At 49.4% G+C, this 11,873-nt stretch overlaps 1 protein-coding gene across 2 annotated transcripts in view; it reads left to right on the top strand.

Moving 5' to 3' along the window:
• Positions 1 to 6,709: 6,709 nt before the first annotated feature.
• TMOD1 (tropomodulin 1) overlaps positions 6,710 to 11,873 on the top strand; it is a 17,508-nt gene continuing 12,344 nt past the window's right edge. Inside the window, exons 1-2 of one of the 2 annotated variants that reach the window (XM_009581675.1) lie at positions 6,710 to 6,927; positions 8,892 to 9,048. In XM_009581675.1, coding sequence (XP_009579970.1) covers positions 6,808 to 6,927; positions 8,892 to 9,048 — 277 coding nt within the window. In that variant the 5' untranslated portion in view covers positions 6,710 to 6,807. The remainder of the gene's footprint in view (positions 6,928 to 8,891; positions 9,049 to 11,873) is intronic. The other variant, XM_009581676.1, reaches the window with a different exon arrangement.

The raw sequence follows: 11,873 nt of genomic DNA, 5'->3' as shown, positions 1-11,873 counted from the left end.
CACCCCTCTGGTCCCTGTCCAAGGGCTGCGCCACTCTTGCGGGAAGGAGTTTTCCCCTGATGTCCAGTTAGAATTTCCCTTGCCACAACTTGTTCCCGTTGCTCCTTGCCCTTCCCCTGTGCACCTCTGAGAAAAGCCTGGTTCTGTCTTCTCTAGAAATCCTTTAGGCAGCGGGTGACTGACTGCAATTAGATCCCGCAGCAGCCTTCCACTCTCCAGGCTGAAGAAGTCCAGTTCCCTCTGCTTCTCCTCTCTTCTGTGTCCCAGCCTCCTGTCCATCCTGATGGCCCTGCACTGGAGTCTCTTCAGCTTGTCAAGACTTGTCTTCTACTGGGGGACATCAAACCGGATGCAGCATCCAGCTGCAGCCTCAGCGGTGCTAAGCAGAGCGGAATACCCACCTCTGTGGACCTCCTGGCTAGGTGCTTTCTAGTGCAGCTTGGACTGCAAGACCAGTGCACAGTCTATAAGAAGTCTCTTGTAGCTTTAACAAATTGTTTCAACATCTTGTACATTCAAGGTGGTGATGCAGAGCCCTAGGAGACCAACAGTGCTTGACACTGTAGACTGGGTCTGCGTTTATGGCTTGTTAAAAAGGTGCTTTCCTCTCTAGCTGAGAAAATGAGATTAGCCAAAAAACGTGCAGGAGACCATTCCCTTAAAAGGACTGGCTTTAGGTATTTATCTGCCTTTCATTTCTCCAAGCCAAAATTTTGACATTTAGCGAGAACAAAGTATGTTCACTTGAAATGGGGCAAACATCTCACTGCCTGCACCACAGGTACGGGGCACGTGGTCACCTGCAAGGCCACTGCTGGGCTCCGGTTATGCCTGCCAGAGAAGGGACCGCTGGCTCCAGGTGTGACGTTTGTACCTGTGTGCTGGGAGGAGAGCATTCCTGTGCCAGCACACCTGCACTTGACTCTCTCGTGACCAGGGTAACTAGTGCCAGGAGGCTTCCAGCAGTCAAGACTTTGGATGGGTAAGGCTGTGTGATGACACAGGGGACAGATCCAGCTCCTCCTGTGCTCTGCTCTGCTTTGCTACTGGGTTTTGCAAAATTCACATAGACTCACATTTTCAGATGTGGTCTCAGACGGAGCTGATGTGCATCTTTCCCTCTGCTGTTACTGGATCTGGCCCTAATTTTTGGTCCCTTCTTGAAACTCCTGGGAACTGGTGATGTTGGGGTGCTCGGTGACTCAAACAGCAGGGCGGCTGTGGAGTCAGGCTCTTGCACACCAGCACCCAGGTATGCTGGGATGCAAGCCCAGAGTTCGCAAGCTGCAGGACCAGCAGAGGCTCACTTTTTGGTGGATACATGTCCTTCATCCCTACATCCCCACCGTGTCTGCCCCAGCTCTACCACGTGTAACGGCTCCCCCTTCTCCAAGTGCTTCTGGTGCTCTCCCTTTGTCTAGACCTCCCTGCAAATACCCCAGCCCTCTCCTTCATTCCCTGACTGTCAGCCGAAGGAGATGCCTAGGCTTGCTCCATGTTACACCTGTGCTGACGGACCCTTTGCATGCATGTGCAGCTTGACAAGAAATTAGGGTTTGAATCCTGTATGAGAGTTCATTAGAGTTAGCTAATGGCTTTCAGGTTTATCGGAGGACTGAGAAGCCACATAAAAATACAGTCTTCATTTAGAAAACCAACTGGAGCTGATTGGCTCCTCTCATCTGCACAGCACGCATCTTGGATTTACACCTGGGTGATTCACTGAGGCCTAAGTGTATGCACAAAAAGTATTCACTGAGGTATGCACAAAAAGTACTTAACTTCTCTTGAGTTTATAGGAAATGGTCACCTGAAGTATGTATAGTTTCTCAAAAAAAGCCCTGGCGTTTATCTTTAAAGTTGTGCTAAAAGTCAAAGAAAAGAAAAAAGAAATTGTAGCAACTGTAGAGGGGTTGGTTGACATTGGGTTATTATTTTTATACTATAAAAATAATAGCTCTGAACTTTGACTTGGGTTTATACTTAAGCTGTGAAAAAATCTCATAAATCAAACCCCTGCATGAGTCAAATAAGAACTGTTCTTGAGCCAGGCTATCCCTCATGAGGTTAACTCCCGCTTCTGGTGCTGCTTAAAAACAGCTTTCATCCTGAATAGCCTTCTGCCTTCAAACTTGGCAGTTTTTCCAAGAATCATCGATATCTATGCTGGTGGCGCTTGTTGGCCATGTCCTTATCTCAGAAACCAAGCCCTTGGTCTGCTTTCTTATTTCAAAGCACTGAAAAACTTTCCCAGTAGATTTGAGGATTGTTTCAGGGGAATGTTCATTTCTTCAGCCATGGCTCTCATCAGCCTCTGCCTTTTGCTGGAAATTTGGTGTGGCTGATGACTCAGGATGCACCAAACCCTCCCGCGTGCTGCAGTCCCTGCGGCCATGGAAGTGACAGCCGCATGCTGCAGCCTGCCACGAAACGCTGAGATTGGGGTCGGATTGGACTGGTAACAGAATTTATCCCGAAAAGCCTTGTATCTTCGCTGAGATTAGCTGCTCCTTTTTCCCCATGTATGTGTGAAGAGGAAAGGGCTTTCTGTGCTTTCCTGCTGTTGACATGCTAGTGCACATGGGAGGTTGTGCAGTTAAGGGCTGGGCTTCCCAGCACGAGTGTGCGCAGGACCGCCGTCACGCCGCGTTAGACAGCACCCAGGGGAAATCAGTCTCTATGTTTTCTCTATGACATTTTTGTGTTTTCTTGGAATTTGTCTTGCTCGCTGCTGTTTCTTTTGCTTTACCCAGTTCTGCTTTCCTGTTTATTTTTTTTCATGGGGTTGTCAGAGCGTTGAGGGATGATCCTGCAGATCCTTCGACTCGGTGGTACCTGTGCTGCTCTGCAGCCTCCCCGAGCAGCCTGTTGCAGCCTGAGCCCGTTGCTGCCCCGCTCCTGCTCGCCCTGAGGAGCACGACCACATCCCCGTGCCTGCTCTCTGCCGTGGATGGGACACAGTGGTCCCACGTGGGCCACCTTCCCCAGGTCTCCACTTGTTCTCTGCACGGAGGTTGGTGCTGCTCTTGGGTTTCGGTGCCCCAGAAAGGGCACAGTGCTGCGGGAGGCCATAGCGGTGCAGAGCAGCGACAGGAGTATTTCCAGTGTCGTACGGAATGCTTTTCATTTTCATTTGTTCTACAGCACCCATTTGTTTGTTCAGCAGTTTTCAGAAAGAAACTATTCCATCCCCCTCATAATCACAAATGTTGTCCTTTTTGTTTTGTTTTGTTTTCCTATATTCATGGTAAGAACAGTCTTCCCTGTAGATGACCTATGGTGTATGTTCATCTCCCATCTGGTTTCATTTTTCTCCTGGAACCTTTTTATTGGTCTTCATGCATACCAACTTGTGTGCTCTTCAGACTTACCAAGTGCAAGTGTTTGGGCTGTCTCCTAACGTGTCTGATGTATACTTTGGACAATGAGACCTAATATCTTGCTATCTCGGTAGTCAATATGAATTTCAATTTTTTGAGGACTTAAAGTTGCAATAGTGTCAGTCCTGTGCAGCTTCTGTATATTATGTATATATTTTGTGGTGATGCTTCCTTTGTTGATTGAATGAAAACTGTATTGGTAGGTTTAATGAAAAATAGCAAGAAATCAAAGCTGCCATCTTAGGAAGACATTGAGAATAGATTTGATGGAGCAGATTTGTGGTGAATTAGAGTTAACTCTTTCCTGAATGTACAGAGGTGTGTGGATTTAAAATTTGAATATAATATTGCAGTTGTATTGGAGGATCTTGTTGTTTTTTTGGAGTGCAGGTGTTGGGGGGACCTGTGTTAAACCATGCTTGAACCCTAGCACAGGTCAGGGAGAGCTATTTGTGGAGGTGGGTGTTTCAGCACATTGTATACATGAAATCAATTATGCTTAGGCAGAATTTACCTGCCTAAGGTAAGAGTACAAAGACCTCTTGCCATTTACAGCGCACGGGCTATTTACTTTTTCTCCCAGCACTCGTTAGCAAGATAGGGTAGAAGAGGCCTGGGATGTGGAGATGAGGGACAGCCAGTGAACGTACTGGTCCTGGAGGCTGTGCCAGAGGAGGCAACGCTAAACCTGCACAGCTTGTTCGGTGGTCCGGGGAGCGGTACAAAATGTCCTGCCGCTGCGGGCACAGTTAGCGGTCCCCACGCGCTCTCCGCGGGAGCTGCGCAAGTCGTCGGCGCCGTCCGGCTGCGCCGGCAAGGCTGTGAGGGCATTGTCCCCTCCCGGCAGCTCTGCTTGGGGTACATAGCAAACGAAATTCTCCCCGCAGGGATTTCAGCTGTGTTTCAGCAGGCTCTGCACCTGTCCTCAACCCTCAAGGCTTTTGCTATATGCAGGCCCGGCTTCATCTCTCTGCAAGACGCTTTGAAACCTGGAACGCTTTCCAGAAGCGTTGCCTGTGTGCGCTGACATCCAACGTCTGTCCTGCCTTTCGCCTCTCGGTGCTGACAGTCTCTGTCCTTCTGGCGGGAGGCGACAAGGTCAGCCCTGCGGAGGCTGCGCTCTGGTCCCAGCCGAGCTGCCGCTTGCAGGCAGCTGATTGCTGGGAAGGGGCTGTGGCTGCCTCCCCACGTAGTCATCCCCACGTAGCCAAGACAGAGATTGCCACGTGCATGGCAGGTGTGGGTATGTTAAGCTGTTACAGGGAATTTAGCACCCTAGGGTGGATTATCCTCTGCCTTCCTGCCTGCTCTTAGCTCCAGCTCCTTCCACAGCACAATAGTCAAAAGTAGAAATAGAGTATGAAATACAGACTAGTCATGGTTCCTGCACTTCAATCTAAGGTCGCAGTGGTACAGCACAGCCAGATCCGGGTCCAGGCTGCTTTTCTAGGATCTCCCTCATCAGAGTAATAATAATTGCTGTGACAACAAGCGTTTGTTCATGGGCAATTGTGATAAAGGCTCTGCTTTTTTCTACGCCGACCAGAAGGGCAGCTTTGCTGAGGCTGAGCTGCTGGACGTGGCTCCTAGCCTGACCGGTGCACGGTTGCGTGGCTGCTGCCCATCAGTCTCGCGGCTCGAGGTGCTTTGCACTGACTGCCGCAGGGGATTGGTAAAGCGCAGGACTGCTGGGGTCCCCACCACCTCGCTTAGCCAAACCCACCGAGCCCCACAGCCCGTGCCTCCCCCTTCACCCTCCTGCTGCCCTCCACCCTGGTGCCTGCAGGTTGACTGTCGCCACGCAGAGCAACCAGCCTGACGAAAAGCTGGTTTTCACCCTCTCAGCTCCCGGCTGTGGGAGCCTGGGGGGCTGTTCCTCCCATCAAGCAGGCACCGTCTCCTGGCATCTACGTCCTAAGTGGCGCCGGGGGGGGTTTCGAGTGATGCAGGAATTGCCATCACACCAGTGGGAAACCGAATGTCGGACCAGATGACAGCTCTAAATTTAAGGGCTTGCTGTCAAGCCATGTGTGCGTTAATGTGCCCTTTTGTGACCAAGCTAAAGATAATTTTCGTATCTGGAGCAGCAGCTGTGTTGTAATTTGTATAAAGAGACTTCTCCACTAATGAAGAGCGATCATAAGAGCATGATCTGCCCTGAGAGGATGAGCAAAGCTGGAGAGATGTGACTCGGGGTAGGGCTCTGACGTTCTGCAGAAGCTGAAAAAAGACCATTTATAGAAACTCAAAAGATGTTTCGCTCCTTGAAAAGTGTGCAGACCTTACTGTTATTTTAATGTAAATGTCATTTGAGAGAATAGCAGAACTTTTTTTAAACTGTAGGAAAAGTCACTTTAAATTATCTAGAGTTCAATATTCTCCACAAAAATTGAGCCAAAAAATTGTAAATATACAGACAGTGCTATGGAACAGAAGGAAACTTGCAGCAAAAAAGCACAGTTGGATACACTCTTTTGTGTTTTAGTGAGTGTGTTTTTAACCCACCTGCATATTTTAAACAAGTTGACCTTCACAGAAGGTCTACTACAGTCTTTTAGAGCTGGCAGAGGTCCAGTTACGTGTATGTGATTGTGTATGGCATTTTGTATTAGGAGACATGGGACAAACCCCTGGGTCAGCAGGGATTATCCAGATAGGTCATTTAGTACGTTACCCCCACTTGTCTTCTTGAAGGGTTGGTTCAGACGTGCAGTAACACTCAGTCAACTGCTTAGCCTGCAGCAGTGCAAACACGTGTTGCCTCAGGGCAGGTGGGTCACTAAACAGCACGTTTAACTGGCAGCCTCCTGAACACGAGTGGATAATACTTCCTGATCTTCTTGTGGCTTTAAAACATGGGAAGGAGTGCCGCGCACTGTAGCCTCGTGGAGGTTTGCAGGGCTCAGAGGTACTCAATGATGCTACAGATCTGTTTTCCCACCTGGTGACAACATTATCTGGAGTGCCATGTGCAGGGAGGTGTTACTGGGAGCTTGTAAGGGCATGAGAGCTGCAGACTTTATGATTTGTGGTTTATTGTCCTTTGAGGAAATAAACACCTAGGACACTTCGTTAACATCTAGCATTGCTCGGAGAAAGACATCTCTAGCCAGGGTCCTGTACAAAGTACTTCCTCAGTGCTGCCCTGTAAGTCCGTGATGGGGCAACGTGCTGCTGAAGTTGTGCCGCTTTCCTGACCACGGTCCGGTACTTGCATGTAGGATATGGACAGGGGGGCCCTGAGCAATCTGACCTGGCTTTGAAGTCAGCCGTGCTTTAAGCATAAACTTTCCGCAACTCTGTGGTATTCAGCATTCCCGACCAGCCAGGCTGCAGTGTCGTGTTTCATGTATTCAGTGTTACGCTTCTTGTTTTCATTTCAGGTCGTGTTTCGGCATAAAAGTGAGATTCACGAGACTCCTCTAAGATGTCTTACAGAAAGGAGCTAGAAAAATACCGAGACCTGGATGAAGACAAGATCCTTGGAGCTCTGACAGAGGAGGAGCTCAGGAAGTTAGAGAATGAACTGGAAGAGCTGGATCCTGATGTAAGTAATTTTTACTCAAGATTTGCTAGGTGGTAATCTCAGTAGTTGTGGGGGAATGGGCTGCATTAGTAATCTGTATTTAAGTGGGATCCTTTGCAGAGCCTGTACTCAGTGCAAGGTTGGAAGAGACTGTCCGCAGATGAGCAGAAGCAGTTTTGCCATCGCAAGCACAAGCTACGTGGGACTTTGTTTCTGTGATATTCACCTGCCCTTGCCCTGGCGTGCATGCTCCGGTGTGACGAGCACTGTGATTTGCAGCACCGACGTGAGCCAGTGCTGGTGCAGGGCAGTAAACCTGCGGAAACTGGATCTCTGCTTCTGATCAGGCCACCTTGGAGGGAATGTTTCGGGTTTTGGGGGTTGTTTAGGGGTTTTTCCATAGCAAACTTCGAATGGTCTGTATTTTCCTCCATTTAGGCAGAAATCCAAATCCCAGAGTTTTGCAAAATGGGATGATTGCTTTTCAGCAACTTCCCAACACCAGTAGGAGCTGCGCATGTCCAAACACTGGGCTTGCTGGTTCCAAGCAATGAAAGGTTTTTGGAGGCAACGTTGTCCTGTGGCCCTAGCAGGGGATGTGCAGAGCCAACTGGCAGGCCTCTGGGTTACGGCAATGTTAGATGATGAGGCTGGGCACTGCCAAGTGAGAAATTGTTCTTGCAACATGCAGTTAGTGTTTCTGGGGACAATGATGGGCAGCATAGATTGCATCATCAGTATTTTTAATTGCAACACAGGAAAAGAATTAAGAGGTGGCAGGCTAGCTCCTGGGATTAAGCGTATGGGCTGATGGGCTGGTTACAGCTGCCTCAGAAGACACAGAGTCAGGCAGCATTCTGTGAAAGATGCAGAAAGGTAAAATAATCGTGAACATCTGTCAGTACAGCTGTAGCGTGAGTACAGGAGTTAAAACATGAAGATTGCGTGGTCATCTCTCACAGCGTGAAGCCGGAGGAAGCAAGCTGTTTCCTATGTCTGCCTGCTTGTGCATTAGCACTGTTCTCCTCTGTTGCCCTCCACGGTTGCCCAAGTCTAATTGCTTCCTATTATCATTTTCGTTCCCAGGCTTTTCACTGATACAGATTTGAATTATAATGATTGCTTTTATTAGGCGAGCATGGAAAATCAGTGTGTTGTTGAAAATCACCTTGGATGTCTTAAAAAGTAAATGTTGACTTCTATCCAGCAAAGCTTTAAAGAACATGCTTAGTGTCAAATCTGGGAATAGTCTTACTTACTGCATTAAGGCTGTTCTATATTTAAATATAAGCAGGTGCTTACGTGCCGTATGTGTCAGGCACAAAGCAACTTCCCGTGGTGGCTAATGTGACTGAGTAACAAGAAGGCAGCTTGAAAAAGGGCTGAGGTTCACAGGGGTTTTGTTCTGCAGCAGAGTGACCTTCTCTGCGAGACCCTGCCTGTAGTTTTGTGATGGATCGTGAAGGGCAGAAGAGACCACTGCGGGTCTCTGGTCTGCTCTGTGAAAGACCATGGGATTTCCCCGAGCTGATTCTTGTTGGGACACGGGCGCGTGGGCACAGACACGTACAGGGAGGAGAAGATCGGTTGAGTTTAGCAGCTTGGTTTTGGCACTGCGACTGTTGCGAAGAGGCAGCAGAAGTGGTGAGGGTGTGGAAGAGGCTAGGAGGAGCAGGAGGTGATGGCTGAGAGCCCCCAGAGAAAGGACTGGAGCTGCTGTTGTAGAGAAACATCCACTTGGCAGCAGGGAGATCTTGTAGCGGAGCCAGCATTTGAAATTGGAGGGGGGAAGGAGCATCACATGTCTTAGATGATGTAGGAATCAGTGGGGCTGGATGGAGATAACCTTTGACATAAGGAGAAGCAAATCGTCCAGCAATGTGGAAGAAGGACAATGCAATGAGGAAGGTGGAGAGAGGAGAGTGTTTGATGGATGGGGATTGTGGCCTGCAGAGATAAACTGTGTTTCTCCCCTCCGTGCCTAGAATGCATTGCTGCCAGCAGGGCTCAGGCAGCGGGATCAGACGCAAAAGCCACCAACCGGCCCGTTCAAAAGGGAAGAACTCATGGCCCACCTAGAAAAGCAGGCAAAGGACGTTAAAGACAGAGAAGACTTGGTTCCTTTCACAGGTGAAAAGAGAGGTATGGTCATCCTTTGCGACATTGTACCATCATGATGAAGGCATAATGGGTGCACAGCGAAAGGGTTATGTCTGACTTGCGTTGCTAAGCACGACTTCATTTTGACACCATTGGGGTGGTGGATCTGCGCTCTCTGCTGTCTAGCCCCAGCCCAGGCTGGCTAATAAACTGGGGTGTGCCCAAGAGGTCCATGTGCTTGCTGATTTGGGTACCAGCTGATATGTTGTTAAGTGATGGACCAATACTGTACCACTGTGCAGCCTCTTTCCGTCCTCATCCCACTGCAGCTGTATCAAGCTCTGGGGAAGACGTCATTTTCTATCCTCTCTTGTTCCTCCTCTGCCCTGTCCTCCTATGAGCTCTGCAGGCTACACTCTGTCTTCCACTGTTGCCTTTCATGCTCCATCCCTACACTCTGAACTTCATCTCAGTATAGAGAACTCCACAGCTCCCCTCAGCTGTGATGATCCCAACAGTTCCCATCTAGTCTTCATCAGTTCTTGACAACCCCAGCCTCATTTCCCAGTCTCCTGCAGCTCGCATATTTCTGTCTTCCTGCACTGTGCCCTGCGGTGGCTGCTGCACCCCTGCTCTGCTGGCCCTGGGGCCTGTGAGCAAGGGGTTTGCTCTGCCTCTTCTCTTGCCTCTCCTGGCATCTTTTCCTGTTCTCCTGGGACATATCCCATTATCCAAAGGACTTTCCTACTCCCATTAGCACTCTGAATATCATCTGACATGGGATATGGTCCAGTCAGTCCTTGCCTCTGGGTTCCAGGAGCTTCTCAGCAGCTTTTTTCTGCTGTTGTGTCTCCCTCTGTACCATGGTCCCCCTGCAGCAGAAGATCTGGTTGTATGCTGTTTGCACTACTGGTGGCCCCACGTCAGAAAAGAAGTGCATGAAAATATGGGCATGTGAGCATGTTTCCCAATTGAGGTCTTTCTCAAAGCTGCCTCCTTACTGATCCATGTGCTTCTCTGAGAAAGAGCTTGTATTAAATCTGTCCATTTAATCAAACTTGAGGTGGTATTTTTAGCAAAAAAAAAAGAGTTCTCCGTGAAAAAAGTAAACAAAAAGAGTAAATTGTGAGAAAGAGCTTGTATTAAATCTGTCCATTTAATCAAACTTGAGGTGGTATTTTTAGCAAAAAAAAAGAGTTCTCCATGAAAAAAGTAAACAAAAAAAAGTAAATTGATTGCTATTAGGAAGAGCGATTTAGCAACTTCAAACGTACCCCAGCCCAGCGTTGGCTACCTGCCTGGCTAGCCCAGCAGGTAGTGGCAGTGAGATGGAGGTATTTCAGGCATTTTGAGTCTTCAGCTTCTGGTGTGAACTAATCATATTTCAATCTGATGTGATCTCAAACACATTAAACATATTTTTACTTGTAACACGCTGTTGAGTGAAGACTCTACTTATACTGACTGTGAGCCAGAGATGGTAAATTACGTATTCACAGTTCTGGCAGAGCTGGAAATAAATCACCACGTTTGCAGTTCGGAGGGTGGTTTACTAGTTTGCCATGGGAGGTGGTCTCCTTGGCTGTGCTGCTGGAGAGGATAGGAGTTGGTGTGTGCATAGATGCAGTATTATGATATATAATGCTCTGTTTGCATGCACCATTTAATTTAAAGTTCAAACTTGTAACAAAGCGTGACTGAGATACGAAACTTTCTAAAATTAAAACCCAGAAGTTTTGATGACACTGATATGTCAAAAGGAGTTACTGTGTGACAGCAGGATCAAGTTTGCCCTGTTTTTCCTATTCCCTTCTGTACCGACCAGGTGGCGTGTACGGGTTGCCGAGCCGCGTGTCCAGTGGGACAACGGTTCCGGGTCTCCGCACCGAGCCGGAGCTGAGGGGGCCAGCCCTCCCCAGACATGTTGCTGCAGAGTACCCAGAAGGTGCCTGGGTGTACCATGTGCGGTGCAGGCGCACATGACGCTCTGCCTATTTTTGCGAGAGCAGCTGTGTCCCAGGAGGCAGATTCCTGCCCTCTTCGTCAGGGCGGCAGCGCGCAGGCATGAGATGGGCCATTCTGTGAAAGGCTGTTTATAGCAGCCTCCATTTCGAGCCGGGGGAGCCCGAAGCGCAGTTGCTTCTTCCTTGAGGCTAAATTTAGCCCCTTCTGTTTCTGCACATCCCTGAGCAGCAAGATCTTTGTTTCTCCCCTTTGGTGCCGCTGACTCTGGTTTCAGAGAGGGGACAAAAATAGTCCTGGCTGGCATGCCAGGCCGAGAGCTTTGCACTCGCTATCTCCCTGCAGTGATCCTGCACTATTTCAGGGGAGGGGACTGCTCCGAAATGCTCTGGGATCCCTTCTCCTCCTCCTCCCGTCCTGCCGCAGCGCTGGGTTTACCCAACAGACTGCTGCCTGCCGTGATGTGTTAAAACACCACGAGCCTCTCTCTTTTCTCTGTTGGTGGGGGCAGTCGCAGGTAGGTGCCCTATTGTGAAATCTCAAACCTGACCTGATCAGCCTGCTCAAAGAGATCTGCCCGCCCGTTGGCGTTGTGAAATCTCAACCCTGACCTGATCAGCCTGCTCAAAGAGATCTGCCCGCCCGTTGGCGGTGCCAGCAGTTAGGAGCTGGGAGCTGCCAGGCAGTGCCATGAACCCGTCCGCTGCTCCTCGCCTCCCTGGGACGCAGCCGGCTCTGGCAGAGGAAGGGTCATGGCTTCCCCATTGATCATCCTGGGCAATGAGATGGGGGAGTGCCGGGGAGCCCACCGCATTCGGAGCTGGGCCGGAGCTGCATTACTCGCTGCACAGCCCCTTGTCCGCATGGGCAGCCCCCATTAGGAGAAGGCCACAAGCTTTGCATTA

Source organism: Fulmarus glacialis, unplaced genomic scaffold, assembly GCF_000690835.1.
Source record: "Fulmarus glacialis isolate BGI_N327 unplaced genomic scaffold, ASM69083v1 scaffold30207, whole genome shotgun sequence".
Classification (NCBI taxonomy): domain Eukaryota; kingdom Metazoa; phylum Chordata; class Aves; order Procellariiformes; family Procellariidae; genus Fulmarus; species Fulmarus glacialis.
The sequence above is the reverse complement of the archived record's forward strand: the minus strand, read 5'-3'. Positions and strand labels throughout refer to the sequence as shown.